The sequence below is a fragment of the Delphinus delphis genome, chromosome 7, assembly GCF_949987515.2.
Source record: "Delphinus delphis chromosome 7, mDelDel1.2, whole genome shotgun sequence".
NCBI lineage: Eukaryota > Metazoa > Chordata > Mammalia > Artiodactyla > Delphinidae > Delphinus > Delphinus delphis.
This window is the reverse complement of record NC_082689.1, coordinates 76,189,996-76,209,031: the sequence shown is the minus strand read 5'-3', so window position 1 is coordinate 76,209,031 and position 19,036 is coordinate 76,189,996. Positions and strand designations below refer to the sequence as shown.

At 35.0% G+C, this 19,036-nt stretch overlaps 1 protein-coding gene across 4 annotated transcripts in view; it reads left to right on the top strand.

The window, feature by feature from the left end:
- The window catches only part of GALNT13 (polypeptide N-acetylgalactosaminyltransferase 13), a 557,828-nt gene that overhangs the window by 490,239 nt on the left and 48,553 nt on the right, over positions 1–19,036 (top strand). For all 4 annotated transcript variants that reach the window (XM_060016781.1, XM_060016780.1, XM_060016782.1 and 1 more), the window contains one exon: positions 853–992. In XM_060016781.1, the coding sequence (XP_059872764.1) occupies positions 853–992 (140 nt within the window). The remainder of the gene's footprint in view (positions 1–852; positions 993–19,036) is intronic.

Here is a 19,036-nt window from a genome sequence, read left to right as displayed (position 1 = left end):
TAACTGTCATCTTATCACAGTTTAGTCATTTCAATTGTCATTTTAATATTAATGAGCAATTCATGTCACCATATCTTTTATATAAAAATTAGTGGCATTGTTATTTTAATTTCTCAACTAAAGAGCATTCTTTTATGATCTTCAATGGAAATATTCAGTCTATTATATGAAGTACAATTAAGCAATTTTAATACACATGTAAGTGTATTTCATTTACTTATGTTTCTTTATGCTTATATATTTACTAACTTACTCAAGGATTTGAAGTGGTTTATGCTAACTTGTAAAATAAGATAGGAAAAAAAATCAGTAAAAAAAATATTAGGTCTATGGTAAACCTAGAAAGAATAAAAATTCAAGAAGGAAAATTTAGAACACATATGTGCCGTCCACTGTGAGGATTATATTTATGTAAATTTCTCATGAAATCCACAAGTGGTGAATAAATTATACTAAAGGAAAAATATGAGCAATAATAAAAAGTGAAGCTACTGAAATTTTTATTAAAGAGAAACAACCACATTATCACACAGCTCAATTAAGCTTTGATTGTGAGATATTAAATTAATACCAAATTACACTTAGTTGATTATTCAATCTAGGAAGTACAAGTACTTGGTGATAAATATTTGCATTTGAAAAGTCATAACCAATGGAAAACCTTTTAATATCCATTTAATGTACTAATTGGATGATACTAAGAAAATCAGTGTAGTAGCAGCTGCATATGCAATTCAATTTGATGAAATTTTAATTATAGAGAAAAAAACTGATAGCAAAGTAAACAGAGTGAAACAGTGCTGAAATGAAAATAGCACAAGCTGATTTGTGTGTTTCTCTGCAAAATTGCAGGTGTTGTCAAAGTGGATTATGGAGATGTGTCAGTCAGAAGAACACTAAGAGAAAATCTGAAGTGTAAGCCCTTTTCTTGGTACCTTGAAAACATCTATCCGGACTCCCAGATCCCAAGACGTTATTACTCACTTGGCGAGGTATGAATTATTTATTTTGGTTAAGTTATAAATATATTTTGCAAAAGGAGCAATTTCTAAGGAGCTCAATATTTTTTTTAACATCTTTATTGGAGTATAATTGCTTTACAGTGGTGTGTTAGTTTCTGCTGTATAACAAAGTGAATCAGCTGTATGTATACATATATCCCCTTCTTCTTGCATCTCCCTCCCACCCTCCCTATCCCACCCCTCTAGGTGGTCACAAAGCACCGAGCTGATCTCCCTGTGCTATGCGGCTGCTTCCCACCAGCTACCGATTTTACATTTGGCAGTATATATAAGTCCATGCCACTCTCTCACTTCGTCCCAGCTTACCCTTCCCCCTCCCCCTATCCTCAAGTCCATTCTCTACGCCTGCATTTTTATTCCTGTCCTGCCCCTAGGTTCCTCAGAAACATTTTTTTTTTTAGATTCCATATAATATATATGTGTTAGCATATGGTATTTTTCTCTTTCTGACTTACTTCACGCTGTATGACAGACTCTGGGTCCATCCACCTCACTACAAATAACTCAATTTCATTCCTTTTTATGGCTGAGTAATATTCCATTGTATATATGTGCCACATCTTCTATAGACATTCATCTGTCAATTGACACTTAGGTTGCTTCCATGTCCTGGCTATTGTAAATAGAGCTGCAATGAACATTGTGGTACATGACTCTTGGAATTATGGTTTTCTCAGGGTATATGCCCAGTAGTGGGATTGCTGGGTTGTATGGTAGTTTTATTTTTAAGGAACCTCCATACTGTTCTCCATAGTGGCTGTATCAATTTACATTCCCACCAGCAGTGCAAGAGGGTTCCCTTTTCTCCACACCCTCTCCAGCATTTATTGTTTCTAGATTTTTTGATGATGGCCATTCTGACTGGTGTGAGGTGATACCTCATTGTAGTTTTGATTTGCATTTCTCTTAACGATTAGTGATGTTGAGCATCCTTTCATGTGTTTGTTGGCAATCTGTATATCTTCTTTGGAGAAATGTCTCTTTAGGTCTTCTGACCACTTTTGGATTGGGCTCTTTGTTTTTTTGATATTGTGATGCACGAGCTGCTTGTAAATTTTGGATATTAATGTTTTGTCAGTTGCTTCATTTGCAATATTTTCTCCCATTCTGAGGGTTGTCTTTTTGTCTTATGTTTTCCTTTTCTGTGCAAAAGTTTTTATTTTTTATGTCATGAATAAAATGCTTTAAGGGTTTTTAATCAGATCTATTTTAAATGACTTCTCATAAATTACAAGGACCATAAAGGTGTATATCACTGGGATTTGTAAAAAGAAAGAACATAGTTTAAGATGGCATAAATAGTATTTTCTTGTTTCTTTAGAGAACTTTAAAAAGTTCTTAAACTTTTTAGTCATATGGAACTTACACTTAAAATTTATTGTAAACCCATGAAGAGCATGAAGAGCTTTTATTTATGTGGACTCTAATTATTAATATTTATTATGTTGAAACAAACTGGAAACTTTAAAATTAAAATTTATTAATTTATTGAATAATCCATTACACAATATAAGTAACATATTTTTGAAAAAGAAATATATCTTATAAAGCAAAACCAAATAGTAAGACTAGCATTATTTATTTTTTTAAATTGCATTAAAAACTGGTCAAAAAAAGATAGCTGGATTCTTACAAATGCTTCTATATTGTCTATTATAACACACCATGTAGCCTACAGAAGACTTCTTGTACATTCATGAGAAGTGAGAGTGAAAAGTATTATCTTATTATTATCAAAATCATATAGACTTTGTGGACACACTGAGAACCCTTGATCTGCAGCATCCTTTTTCAAAATATTATTTTTTTATAAATATTTTCACTTCTTTAATAAAAGTTTTTCACTCACACTCATCCAGAAAGCTACTTTTTCTAATTACCATGTGCAATTCAGAGAATAACCCTACCCTAACTTTATTATCTAGAGAAGAAAAGAATGCCTTTGTCTTCTTTATTTCTTCTTTCTCTATGACTTTTAAAATTTTTATTGGAGTATACTTGATTTACGATGTTGTGTTAATTTCAGGTGTACAGCAAAGTGAATCATACATATACATATATCCACTCTTTTTTAGATGCTTTTCCCATATAGACCATTACAGAGTATTGAGTACAGTTCCCTGTGCTATATAATAAGTTCTTATTAGTTACCTATTTTATATATAGCAGTGTGTTAGATATCCCAATTTATCCCTCCCCCCTTTTCCCCCTTGGTAACCGTAAGTTTGTTTTCTACATCTGTGACTGTTTTGTAAATAAGTTCATTTGTACCTTTTTTCAGATTCCACATATAAGCCCTACCATATGATATCTTTTTCTTTCTGACTTAGTATGACAATCTCTAGGTCCATCCATGTTGCTACAAATGGCAGTATTTTCTTTTTTATGGCTGAGTAATATTCCATTGTATGTACATACCACCTCTTTATCCATTCCTCTGCTGACGGACATTTAGATTGCTTCCATGTCCTGGCTATTGTCAATAGTGCTGCAGTGAACATTGGGGTGCATGTATCTTTTCAAATTATGGTTTTCTCCAGATATATGCCCAGGAGTGGGATTGCTGGATACTATGGTAGCTCTGTTGTTAGTTTTTTAAGGAACCTCCACACTGTTCTCCATAGTGGCTGGATAAGTTTACATTCCCACCAACAGTGCAAGAGGGTTACCTTTTCTCCACACCCTCTCCAGCATTTAGTGTTTGTAGATTTTTTGATGATGGCCATTCTGACTGGTGTGAGGTGATATCTCATTGTAGTTTTGATTTGCATTTCTCTAATGATTAATGATGTTGAGCATTCTTTCATGTGTTTGTTGGCCATCTCTACCTCTTCTCTGGAGAAATGTCTATTTAGATCTTCTGCCCATTTTTTGATTAGGTTGTTTGTTTTTTTGATGTTGAGCTGCATGAGCTGTTTGTTTGTATATTTTGGAGATTAATCCCTTGTGGGTCTCTTCGTTTGCAAATATTTTTCCCATTCTGAGGGTTGTCTTTTCATTTTGTTTATGGTTTCCTTTGCTGTGCAAAAGCTAAACGTTTAATCAGGTCCCATTTGTTTGTTTTTATTTTCATTATTTTAGGAGGTAAATCAAAAAAGATCTTGCTACGATTTATGTCTGCCTATATTTTCCTCTAAGACTTTTATAGTATCTGGTCTTACATTTAGGTCTTTAATCCATTTTATTTTTCTGTATGATGTTAGGGAGTGTTTTAAGTTCATTCTTTTACACGTAGCTGTCCCGTTTTCCCAGCACCACTATTGAAGAGACTGTCTTTTCTCCATTGTATATTCTTGCCTCCTTCCTCATAGATTAGGTGACCAGAGGTGCGTGGGTTTATCTCTGGACTTTCTGTCCTGTTCCATTGATCTGTATTTCTGTATATGTGCCAGTACCATACTCTTTTGATGACTGTAGCTTTGTAGTATATTCTGAAGTCAGGGAGCCTTATTCCTCCAGCTCTATGTTTCTTAAGATTGCTTTGGCTCTTCAGGGTCTTTCTGTGTTTCCATACAAATTACAATGTTTTTGTTCAAATTCTGTGAAAAATGTCATTAGTAATTTGATAGGGATTGCATTGAATCTGTAGATTGGGTAATATAGTCACAAAATATCTATTATCTTTAGAAATTTAAAAATAACTGTACAAGCATATGTTCCTAATACATATTCAATTGCTCAAAATAAGAATTATTCCTTTATGAATTGTATGTTCCATACTGTTAATTTCCCACCTAATGGGGATTAGGTTTGAGAATCAAAACTAATTTAATATTGGTTGTAATTAAAGCATTTCAACAGCAATAATACATGCATTCCAAAAATATTTATTATGTTTGTTGAGTCTGCCATTTTTATAGGTCATAACAGTAGAATATCTGAAAATTCAGTCTAATACTTTTTGGTGCATTTGCCAAGATATTTATGACTTTATCCACTCTATAACTATAAATATCACTTGTGATTAACTAGAAAATAATTGAAGAAAAAAAATGCAATTTGTTCCTAGCTGAACTGTTTTTAAAGGCTGTTTTTCTGTGCCTTATCACTGCACTGTTTGCCAAATCTCCACTTACTCATCAGCCAGGTAAGTATCTCTCTATAGAATTTTTCAGTTTACATCTATTCAACATTAATCTGAATACTGTAGTGCAAAGGTTCATGTATCTGAATACTGTAGTGCAAAGGTTCATGTGGAATAACACTGAATATACTACTTTCTAGGTGTAACTTTAGTGACTAGTCCTGGGCCTCTGGTGTTTTGCGGTTTTTTTTGTTTTCATTGGGAGGGTGTCATTGCTGTTTTCAAATATGCAGTATTCCCATGTTAGCACTAATGTCACAGGGATTTATTTATATTCAGTACATAAAATATATGAGTGTTTTTTAAACTGGAACACTGTTTGCATGTGAGTTATTATAATCTAGTTCTACTGAAGATCCCCAACAAAATATCCAACATTCATTTCTTTACTGAAAAGTTTGTTGGATCAAGTGTGAATCTGACTGTACCTTTAGAAGAAGGGAGTTTTTCTATTCTTGTAGTAGAGTATTTCTCCCATGGTAATCAATGGACCCAGCTGATGAGTAAACATTGATAACTCTTTCTAAAAGAAGGATGACCAGGGCCTAGATAACAAGACAGACATGAGTAAAGAGGGCTTTTGGAAATTCTCTGAGGCCACCGGGGTGACTCCTGAGCAAGATTCAGGACTCTGAAATGGAACCTAGATGTTTACTTCCATGTTAAAAATTCAGTTTTATGCTTTCCTGTACTACAGCAAGAAACCTAATTAATTGACTTTCTGAAAAAGTGAAAATGAAGTGTGGGAAAATTCCTTTATACAACCTACTGATTTTAAAGTAACTATCTTCTGTAATGAATCTTATAGAAATCGTCTGAAAAACTTTTAAAGATAGAGATTACACCTTTCAGGATTTTTGAAACATATCCAGAAGAGGCAGCACGTTGTACTGAAAAAACCCCAGGCTTCGGAATCAAGCAGAGGAGGGTTTAAATACTGACCTCACAGTTTAGGACTCAAGTAGCACTAGGTCTTCTCTCTGGTACCTGTCAGCAGCAGGAAGGTAATCATACAAGGTTATAGTGATGATTGAGGATAGAGAGCATCTACAACACCACCTAGCAAGAATTAGTAGCAGCACCAGTAGTTACAGGTATTGTAATTATAGCTACTATTTATTGTTTTCTTACTATGTCAAACATTATGCTAGATGCTTAATAATAATTGCAGTATTTAAAAATCACAATTCCATGACTTAGGTTTTGTTATTATCCCCAATTAAATATGGAACCTGTATGGAGAAAGTTCACATGATTGACCTAATGTTCATAGAGCTAATTAAATATTGGAGTCAGGATTCAATACATTTTAGTCTGACACTAAAGCTCACTTTTTCTTATAACTAGAAGGAGAAAATAGATTATATTACTATATGTTATTCATTCAAAATGCTTTTATTAAATAAGAGATTAAACTAGAACCTGTGTTATATGCTAATGATGCAAAGTCAATAAGGAAAGACCTTTACTCTTAAGCCATTCTACTGAAATGGGGGTGGGGGGATGGCAAAAGAGCATCAAACAAACAAACAGATAAGAAATTAAGTAGAAATAAACATGTGGTATATAGGCATGCTATAAGCTGCTATTTCAAAAACCCAATAAATTCAAAACTCTATGAAATATATTAAGTTTTGAACTTTCTGGAATATTAACGTACTGCAGTTTTCCACTTTAAAACCATCCTAAAGAGATGCAATCCTGCACCTGTTTCCTTGGAAACAGAAGGACAAATTCACCAAGCACTGCTTTCTAATTCAATTTCGCCTAGTCATGTATACATAATTTGATGGACACTTTGATAATGAGTTCGGGATGAACTGTTAATGGACAACAGTCATTTACTTAAATCTTTTTCTTTCTTACTACCTGTCATTAACCATCAATTTAAAAATGTAAAAAACTACCTTTCCTTATATATGAAGGTACTATCTCTCAAAGTCTCAAAGTGGTATCAGGTGTCCAAAGCTACTTATCTAGAGGACAAAGTTATTTCTTTGTAGTAATTCATATGTACTCCTCACTTAATTTCAAATGAAATTGTTAGGATTTAACAATTTACAATTTCTTTGAGTTTCAGTGTTTTTCAAAGCCTAGATATTTAATATTGCAGTGCATTGATGAATATAAATATTTTCATGTCAATTTCTCTTTATAACTTTCCTAGTTGTATTGCAAGATAGAGGCAAACATGGTATTCAGTTTCTATTATCGTGTATTGTCACCAAAATAATCATCAGTATTGATATCAGATAGCTGTCTTAATTTCTTACATTTGCATTTTACTCAGGTAATTGAAATATTACTTTACCCAGCCCGTGAATTACATGCAGTTTCCAATGGGAAGTTAAAAGCTGTGCAATTGCTTTGAACTAAAACCTTTAATTAAGTAGCTTAATGAAGCATATGCCTTTTAGACTTAGTAAGCAGATCATAATGGAATAAGGAAGTAGAGCTTCTTGCAGCATTAAATTCTCTCTTAAGTAGCCCTTTAGCTTATGTATATTTAGCATGTCAGCTTCTGATCTTGTAAACGTAAAAGCTAATTCTAGTATAAGATTGAAAAATGGCTTTCTAAAGTAGTAATGCTTCACCCTAAATTTTTGGCCTCAGACAGGCCAGCATTTTGGAAAAATGTGAGCTATGTAGAACACAAGAATAGAGAGGGCAAGAAGGGAGAGAAGAGGATTGCTGGAGCCAAGTGACTTTTAACTCTTGGGGCTTAGTATTTGCATTTACATGTTGCTTGGAAGACGTTTTGACATTAGTCTCTGCATTTTGTACTGCCTGCTTGACCTCAGCACTTCCTTCTCCTCTTGTATTCTTTAACCTTATCAGCTAGTTAAGATCCTTGCACACATTGACACTGTATTCCTTAAATATTGTTAAAGAGCAAATTTAACTAAAAACAGACATCTATTGACTGCAGGGATTAAGGATAAAATCAGTTACTGCCAAATGCAGAGGCTAAAACCTTGAGAGTGTTACCCTTTCTGCTGGTAATCAGGAGATCTATTTATAAATTCACCATCTTCTTGACCCTTTAATAGGATAACCAGTAAGAAAGCCTCATTTTATACAACTTGGCACAAGTGGGGGCATTCTCTCTGCCCATGATGATATTTCCAAAACTCTTTGGGACCAGTAGCTGATTTTCATCCCAGTGTAACTAAATATGCACATATACAGGCAGAATATATTACTCTTCATCAGATGTTAACCTTAAAGAATGTTGGGCTGGGTAACCCACCTATGGACAAAATGAGCAAGTATCCTACTAGAAAAATTTTTTTTTGTTTTTACTTTACACTGCTGATAAATAAATTAGAATCAATTCTATCACTTAAATATGTATTGGCACAAACAACTGCAACAAACTATATTCCAGTTAGGCATATGAATTCTCCTAGGATTCTTGATTGCTTTTGTTATCCACCAAAATAAATGAAATCGTTCAGTTTTCTGTATTCTTTACTGTTTTGTTGAAGGAGGTTAAGATATCACATACTCATAATTTTTAAATCTCACAGGACATTCTAAACCCAGGTTTACATAAGAGAAGTCAGCTTGGGTTTGTTAATTAAATAGATTTTGCAAATCTGTGTAAAACCATCCTTCTGATTTATTCATAATTTGGTAAAGAGAAAATAAATATACTTAAATGCATATTCACTGCAATTAATTACATGCAACTATTAACATTAAACTCTGGAATGCACTGCAAATGTGCCAATTTCCTTCTTTACAAAGTAAAGAGAAACCAAATGAGGTTGACATATTTAAAATAATGAGTAACATAATGTGCAGTTGAAAGATAAGCATGTGTTGGAGTAATTAAAGCCCCAAAAAAGCTAGTTTAAGTTTAGACTCTTATTTTAGAATGAAGCTTACCTGTTAGTTTTGAAGTTCAAAGGTGGTGGGGGTGGGAGTTTATGACTCTTTTTTTAGAATTGGAGTTCTCATTGTTGCTTGCTGTTACAATCCAGCAGAGGGAGCAAAAGCTAATGAACAAACCATGCAAGTGGTAAGAACATTACCAATGATACTACCACTGAGTAGAAACATTTAGAAAAAGACTTGCTGATTTCAAACATCAAAACACAAGTGGGAAAAATACTCCCAAGTTTATGTCATGAAAGATTGTTCTCAGGCAATAAAAGATTATGTGTAAACAAAGAAATGTCAAAGCAGACAACAAAGTTAAAACTACACTGGCCCTACACCATATATTCAAAGCTATACCACAACATAAGGAATGAGTCACAAGAATTTCTCAGAATGCAGAACTACCCATATGTTGATACAGGTTGGATTCTGTAAGGAGTTTCTATGGATGAAGTTCCTCCATGTTTGTTTGCCTAGATTTTTCTCAGGATTAATGAATGGCATGATCAAGCAATTGGTGTTGTCAGGTAATATGACACCAGTGACAAGATCAGGATCTTTCCTGAAATTTCATTTCTCTGCTTAAATAACATTCTTTGGGAATATATATATTTACCTCAGTTCCAGAGTGTTCTTACAATGGTTCTGATTTTAAAATCATGCAAAATCATCCTATATCTGATCATCCTTTGCATCTCAAAAGATGAGATGCATAGTTTGAACTTTCCTGTATGCCAGTATCTTATATTGTGCATTAAGATTTGCTTGTTGAAGACTGTTAAAAGACACTAGTGACTCTTTTTATGTTTGAAGAAAATATTACAGATTCCCACTGTTAGGCTCATTGACTTGAGAATAACCTGATGTACATCAGGCTGCCTTCTAGGTGTACATGCATTTTTTTAAAAAACTCTGGATATCATAGGACTACTCACAAAAACCTCTCAGATACTGTCTCTATCCAGATGATATGTCCTTCTCAATTTTTTAAGATGGGTATTGCTAGCCCTGTTCCCTGACACTCCATATTTGTATCCAATGTCATGACAGCCAGAAGTCATTTTCATGACCGGGGCCCAACAGTCTGACAGACACTCAGCATGGAAACCACTTTGCTTCTAGCCTTTTTTTTTTTTTTTTTTTTTTTGCGGTACACGGGCCTCTCACTGCTGTGGCCTCTCCCGTTGCGAAGCACAGGCTCCGGAAGCACAGGCTCAGCGGCCATGGCTCACGGGCCCAGCTGCTCCATGGCACATGGGATCTTCCCGGACCGGGGCAAGAACCCGTGTCCCCTGCATCAGCAGGCGGACTCTCAACCACTGAGCCACCAGGGAAGCCCCTGCTTCTAGCCTTTTTGACCTGCTTCCTCAGGTCTGATCCTAGGCCCCTTTCATGTTCCATGTGTCTTTGCCACTGTCTGGATGACCTGTCATTTACCTTTATTCAACTAGAACTTAATCCTCCTTATAGGCCTCCTTTCTGAACAACACTGCCTGCCTACCTGTCTGGATGGCAGGACCAGGCAATTCCCAAACTCACTATAATAACTTTCAATAACTTATTTGGACAAACTACTTAACCTCTTTGTATCTTAATGTTTTCATGTGTAAAATTGGGGTAATAGGTTGGTTTTGAATTAGTTATTACACATAAGTGCTTGGGACAGTTCATGGCACATACAATTACAATTATAAATAATAATAATTATTGTGGTGGTTGTGGTGCTTGCCATTCCTGTCTCATTCTGACAGCTTTCCTAAAACCACTGACTCCTAATTATTTCTAGTCTCCTAGAACCCATGTCCAGCCAGCCTCACCAGATTCAACTTGGGTTCCTATACTATATCCTCTTAGCACCTGCTGCATTCTAAGGGACAATTAATATTACATGTCTGGAAACCATCAAACCAATTTTTAGAAAAGTTAGAACATGTCATGAATAAAACAGACTCCTTTTCATGAAGTCCCCAAAATGAGTCTATTCTGGAATTCTGAAAAAATAGCAGCAGCAGTGACATACTGTTTGAAACTCTTTGAATTCCTCCATTGAGGCAGAGAGAGCATCCAGGTTAGCAAAACCAAAAACTGATGGACAACTTTAACAATAAAATTAGGTGACAAGGTATTCTTACCAATCCCAAAATATGACCGGTAAAATTCATGACCATATGATAATACAATCATTGCAGTAGGAAAAAAGGGAAGCAATGGGGTGCCTGATGGAAATGAGACCAGGATAACACCTGAGTTGCCAATAGATACTCATGAGAAATTGTTTTATGCCAATTTAAAAATAGTAGTTGAAACTGGGAGAAGTGTTTTCATAAAATCCAATGTGCAAGTCAGTGAAAAGTCCCCTCTCTAAATGTCTGAACGGTCTGAAAACTCTGCAGCCTGTGAATTCTTACAACTCAATAACTGAAGCTCTTTTTCAGGAGAAACTTCAGGGAATAAAGCCCAGCTTATGGAGGTAGGGACAACAGTGACAAAGTCCAGATAAAAATGGGAGAGGGCAGGGGGGTGGCGGTAGAGACAAGATAGCAGAGTAGAAGGACTTGAGCTTGCCTCCTCTCACAAAAAACACCAAAATCACAAATAACTGCTAAACAACCACTGGACTTGAAAAAAGACTGGAATGTACCCAAAAAGATACATCTAAAAGACAAAGGAGACAGTAGAAGGGGGCCCATGTGCAAAATAATCAAATCCCATACCCACTGAGTGGGTGACCCACAAACTGGAAAATAATTACATCATAGAGGTTGTCCCACAGGAGTGAGAGTTCTGAACCCCACATCAGGCTCCCCAGTCTGGGGGTCTAACATTGGGAGGAGGAGCCCCCCAGAGCATTTGGCTTTGAAATCCAGTGGGGCTTGATCGCAGAAACTCCACAGGACTGGGGGAAAGAGAAACTCCACCCTTGGAGGGTATACACCAGGACCCATGGAAAAAGCAGGGACTCCATAGGAGCCTGGGCCAGACCTACCTGCTAGTCTTGGTCTCCTGGAGAGCAGGGGGGTGGCTATGGCTCACTGTGGAAAAGAGGACACTGGTGGCAGAAGTACAGGGGAGTACTCATTGGCATGAACTCTCCAGGAGGCTGCCATTTTGTCACCAAGTCCATGGAAAAAACACTCACTCAACTCCAGGAAGCACAGAGTTCCATACAGGATAAACCCAAGGAGGAACATGCCAAGACACATATTAATCAAACTTACAAAAATTAAAGACAAAGAAAAAATATTAAAAGCAACAAAGGAAAAGCAACAAGTAACATGCAAGGGAATCCCTATAAGGTTAGCAGCTGATTTTTCAGCATAAACTCTACAGGCCAGAAGGGAGTGTCACTTTAAATATATTTAAAGTGATAAAAGGAAAAAACCTAAGAATATTCTACCCAGCAAGGCTTTCGTTCAGATCTGACAGAGAAAACAAAAACTTTACAGACAAGCAAAAAATAAGAGAATTCAGCACCACCAAACCAGCTTTACAACAAATGCTAAAGGAACTTCTCTACGTGAAAAAGAAAAAGCCACAACTCTAAACAAGAAAATTAGGAATGGGAAAGCTCACTGGTAAAGGCAAACATTTAGTAAACATAGGAAACCATCCACACACAAATGATATCAAAATCAGCAATCGTGAGAACAGGAGAATACAAATGCAGGATATTGGAAACACATTTGAAATTAAGAGAACAGCAACTTAAAACAATCTTGTGTATATATATATAGACTGCTATATCAAAACCTCATGTAACTGCAAACCAAAAATCTATAATAGATATACACACAAAGAAGAAAAAGGAATACAAACACAACACTAAAAGTCATCAAATCACAAGAGAAGATAATAAAAGAGGAAGGGAAGAAAAAGACCTACCAAAAGAAATCTAAAACAATTAACAAAATGGCAAGAAGAACATACATATTGATAATTACATTAAATGTAAACGGATTAAATGCTCCAACCAAAAGATGTACACTGGCTGAATGGATACTGAAACAAGACCCGTATATAAGCTGTCTACAAAAGACCCACTTCAGAGGTAGGGACACATACACACTGAAAGTGACAGGATGCAAAAAGGTATTCCATGCAAATGGAAATTAAAAAAAAAACTGAAGCAACAACACTCGTATCAGACAAAACAGACTTTAAAATAAAGACTGTTAGAAGAGACAAAGAAGGATACGACACAATGATTGAGGAATCAATTCAAGAAGAAGATATAACAATTATAAATATTTATGCACCCAACATAGGAACACCTCAATACATAAGGCAAATGCTAACAGCCATAACAGTAACACAAGAATACTGGGGGACTTTAACACCCCACTTACACCAATGGACAGATCATCCAGACAGAAAATAAACAAGGAAACACAAGCTTTAAATGACACACACAACAATAGACCAGATGGGCTTGATATTTATAGGACATTCCACCCCAAAGTGGCAGAACACAGTTCTTCTCAACTGCACACAGAACATTCTCCAGGTTAGAGAACATGCTGGGCAACAAAGAAAACCCTGGTAAATTAAAGAAAATTGAAATCATATAAAGCATCTTTTCCAACCACAACACTATGAGATTAGAAACTGAACACAAGAAAAAAACTGTAAAAAACACAAACATGTGAGGCTAAATAATATGCTGCTAAGCAACCAATGGATTGCTGAAGAAATCAAAAAGTACCTAGAGACAAATGACAATGAAAAGACGATGATCCAAAACCTATGGGATGCAGCAAATGCAGTTCTAAGAGGGAAGTTTATAGCAGTGGATTCTTACCTCAGGAAACATGAAAAACTGCAAATAAACAACCTAACCTTACACATAAAGCAACTAGAAAGAAGACCGAACAAAACCCAAACTTAGTAGAAGGAAAGAAGTCAGAAAAATCAGAGCAGAAATAAGTGAAACTGAGATGAAGAAAATAATAGCAAAGATCAGTGAAACTAAAAGCTGGTTCTTTGAAAAGATAAAATTGATAAACTTTTAGCCAGACTCATCAAGAAAAAAAATAAAATAAAATGAGAGAGAGGGCCAAATCAGCAAAAATTAGAAATGTAAAAGGAGAAATTACAACAGACACCACAGAAATACACAGGATCATAATAGACTACTACAAGCAGCTACAGGCCAATAAAATGAACAACATAGAAGAAATGGAAAAACACTTAGAAAGGTGAAACCTTACAAGACTGAACCAGGAAGAAATAGAAAATATGAACAGACTAATCACAAGTACTGAAATTGAAGCTGTGATGAAAAAACTCCCAAAAAACAAAGTCCAAGACCAGATGGCTTCACAGGCAAATTCTATCAAACATTTAAAGAAAAGCTAACATCTATCCTTCTGAAACTATTCCAAAAAAACTGCAGAGGAAGGAACACTCCCAAACTCATTCTTTGAGGCCACCATCACCCTGATACCAAAACCAGACAATCACAAAAAAAGAAAATTATAGGCTAGTATCACTGATGAATGTAGATGCAAAAAATCCACAACAAAATACTAGCAAACCTAATCCAACAATACATTAAAAGGATCATACACCATGTTCAAGTGGGATTTATCCCAGGTATGCAAGGATTCTTCAATATACACAAATCAATGTGATACACCATATTAATAAACTGAAGAATAAAAACCATATGATCATCTCAAAAGATGCAGAAAAAGCTTTTGACACAATTCAACACCCATTTATGATTAAAAAAACTCTCCAGAAGCAAGCATAGAGGGTACACAGGCCATATATGACAAACCCATAGCTATCATCATTCTCAACTGAAAAGCTGAAAGCATTTCCTCTAGGATCAGGAACAAAACATGGATGTATGGTCTCACCACTTTTATTCAACACAGTTTTAGAAGTCCTAACCATGTTAATCAGAGAAGAAAAAGAAATAAAAGGAATCCAAATTGGAAAAGAAGAAGCAAAACTATTACTGTTTGCAGATGACATGATACTATACATAGAAAATCCTAAAGAGCTACCAATAAACTACTAGAGCTCATCAATAAATTCGGTAAAGTTGCAGGATACAAAATGAATACACAGAAATCTCTTGCATTCCTATATACTAACAACAAAAGATCAGAAAGATAAATTAAGGAAAGATCCCATTTACCATTGCATCAAAAAGAAAAAAATACCCAGGAACAAACCTACCTAGGAGACAAAAGACCTGTACTTGGAAAAGTATAAGATGCTGACGAAAGAAATCAAAGATGACACCAAGGGATGTAAAGATATACCACGTTTTTGGATTGGAAGAATCAATATTGTCAAAATAACTACACTACCCAAGGCAATTTACAGATTAAGTGAATTCCTATCAAATTACCAATGGCATTTTTCATAGAACTAGAACTTAAATTTTTTTAATTTGTATGTTAACACAAAAGACCCCGAATAGCCAAAGCAATTCTGAGAGAAAAAAATGCAGCTGGAGGAATCAGACTCCCTGACTTCATACTATACTACAAAGCTATAGTCATCAAAAGTGTGGTACTGGCATAAACACAGAAATATAGATAAATGGAACAAGATAGAAAGCCCAGAAATAAACCCACCGATGTATGGTCAATTAATCTATGACAAAGGAAGAATATACAATGAAGAAAAGAGTCTCTCCAACAAATAGTGCTGGGAAAACTGGCCAATTACATGTAAACGAATGAAAACATTCCCTAACACCATACACAAAAATAAACTCAAAGTGGTTTAAATATCTAAATGTAAGACCAGATACAATAAAACTCTTAGAGGAAAACATAGGTAGAACACTCTGACATAAAACTGTAGCAATATCTTTTTTGATCCACCTTCTAGAGTAATGAAAAAAATAAATAAACAAACAAATGGGACCTAATTAAACTTAAAAGTTTTGCACAGCAAGGAAACCATAAACAAAACAAAACGACAACCCACAGAATGGAAGAAAATATTTGCAAACAATGCAATGGAGAGGGATTAGTCTCTAAAATATACAAAAAGCTCATGCAGCTCAAACAAACAACCCAATCAAAAAATGGGCAGAAGCTCTAAATAGACATTACTCCAAAGAAGACATACAGATAGCCAATAAGGACATGAAAAGACGCTCAATGTCACTAATTATGAGGGAAATGCAAATCAAAACTACAGTGAGGTTTCACCTCACACTGGTCAGAATGTACATCATAAAAAAGTCTACAAGCAATAAATGCTGGAGAGGGTGTAGAGACAAAGGGAACTCTCCTACACTGTTAGTGGGGATGTTAATTGGTATAACCACTATGGAGAACAGTATGAAGGTTTCTTTAAAAACTAAAAAGAACTACCATATGTCCAGCCATCCCACTCCTGGACACATATATGGAGAAAGCCATAATTCAAAAACAAACATGCTAATTGCAGCACTATTTACAATAGCTAAGACATGGAAGCAACCTGAATGTCCATCAACAGAGGAATGAATAAAAAAAGATGTGGTATATATGCAGTGGAATATTACTCAGCCATAAAAAAGAATGAAATAATGCCATTTGCAGCAACATGAACGGACCTAGAGATTACCATACTAAGTGAAGTAAGTCAGACAGAGAAAGACAAATGTCATATGATATCACTTATATGTGGATCCTAAAAAAATGATACAAATGAACTTATTTACAAAACAGAAACAGTCTCACAGACTTCGAAAACAAACTTATGGTTACCAAAGTGGAAATGTGGGGGGAAGGATAAATTATGAGTTTGTGATTAACATATACACACTACTATATATAAAATAGATAATCAACAAGGACCTACTGTACTGCACAGGGAACTCTACTCAATGCTCTGTAATAACTTATATGGGAAAGAATCTGAAAAATAACACATATAAAATATATATATAATATATATATAATATTATATATATATAAAACTGGATCACTTTGCTGTACACCTGAAACTAACACAACATTGTAAATAAACTATATTTCAGTAAACATTTTTTAAAAATAAAAATGGCAGAGTTGAACAGAACCAAGAGACTTCAAAAAACAGAAGGCAATTTTTTTCAACTCTTCAAAAAAATACAGGAACAGATCTAGATTTGTGAAGTTAGAAATGGTCTCCAGTGTAAACATTTCCTGTAGGTACAGCTGGAAACATTTATTCTTAAACATACCCAACGGGTAGCTGGGAAATCAGCTTTGCTATGAAAACCTCCTAACCTTTCCACCAGCACTGAGTTTTCAAAATGATTCACAAAATTAACAGGCTTCTAGTTACCAACTATTCTGTTGTGTTTTCCTGATAAGGGGAGTTTCAGCCCTGATTACACATCTGAATTATCTGGGGAGCTTTTAACTGTATTCTGGTCCTACTCTAGACCATTTCAATCAGAATCTATGAAGGTGAAGCAAAGTAGAAGTACATTCTAAAAGCTTTCCAGGTGAGTCTACAGGGCAGCCCAGGTGGAAACCACTGAAAAAGAAGTTGCTCAAAAAAGGAAAAGTAACTGTAATGTCACCATTCAATATCAAGACATGCCATACCTTCCTCCAGAATGGTGTTTGCCAAACTTTGCACATTTTAATCACCTGGGGAGACTTTACAACACCTGATGGACAGGTTACACCCTATACCAATTAAATGAGAATCATCTGGGCATAGATACCAAGCACCAGAATAGTTTAAAGATGTCAAGTGATTCCCCCCATCAGGAAGGAAGGGAGGGAGAGACAGAAAAAGGGAAAGAAAGAAAGAGACAAAGAGAGAAAGAGAAAGGGAGGGAGGGAGGAAGGAGGAAAAATTACTTCCTAATCAAATTCTCCCTCTTAAAAGATCCAGAAAATTTGTTTCCTGAAAGGAAAAAAAAAAAAAAAAAGGAAAGGAAAGAATAGAAAAGGATCACTACCATAAGAATAAAGATAATAAAGAGTAAAATGATAGCTCTACAAAAAATGAAAGCACACCAAAACTTTACGCTTATAAGACAGAGGAAAATTGTAAACTAATATTTCAAAACAAGTCAAGAGAAATTTTATAATGATAAAATAAGTAAAAGAAAAATATAAATCAAATTTAGAAAAACCTCTGAAATGAGGGCCTGAAATGCAGGAAAGAACTAGAAATTAAAGAATGAATCATTTCAGAAATGAAGGATAAACTTAATAGATGAGTCAATAATCCCAGGAGAAAATGCCATAGAGTTTTAGAGGGGGGAAAGGAGGAAACTTTTAAAAATAAAAAAGAAATAAAAGACAAAACTATTGAATAGAAAATGACATATAGAGAAGCAAGAAGGTCCAAAATAATAGAATTTCCTAATGAGAAAAAGCAATGAAACAAAATAAACACTAAAAATTATAACTCAATATTTATTGAATTATATATAATTCAATTATATATAATACAATATTGTTCAACATTTACCCTTGAAAATAAATTTGAAACTATATATTGAAACAGAACACCATATACCTGGGCAAATGATACAGAATGAATTTTAAGATATGTTGTGGTAAACCTATTGGACTTAGTTTGGCATTCAGGCAAACAGACATTTGTAAGAATAAGGGAAAGAAAATCAGACTATCATCAGACTTTTCAAAAGCAACTATTTATGCTGGAAGTGAATAGAGTAACATTTTAAAGATACTCAAGGAAATATATTGTAAGCCAAGGATTTCAGATCCACAAAATGGATTTTCAAGCATAAAGACCACAGATACAGTTATCAATGTTAAGAACTCAGAATGTTGTTCCCAGTAAATGGAAACATCATCTACCTATTTGCTCAGGCCAAAACCTTGTAATGCTTCTTGATGCCTTTTTTTTCTCTCCTAGCTCATTTCCAATTCAATTGCAAGTCCTACTGGCTCTACCTTAAAAACATCCTAAATTTGACCTCCCCACCTCCACTGTTATCCTATTATTCGAAGTAACCATCATCTCTTGCTGGCATGGCTCAATAGTCTCCTTATTTGTTTCTCTGTTTCCACTCTTGCCTCCCTCTAATCATTGGAACAGGGCTTGACCACACTGCTCAGTT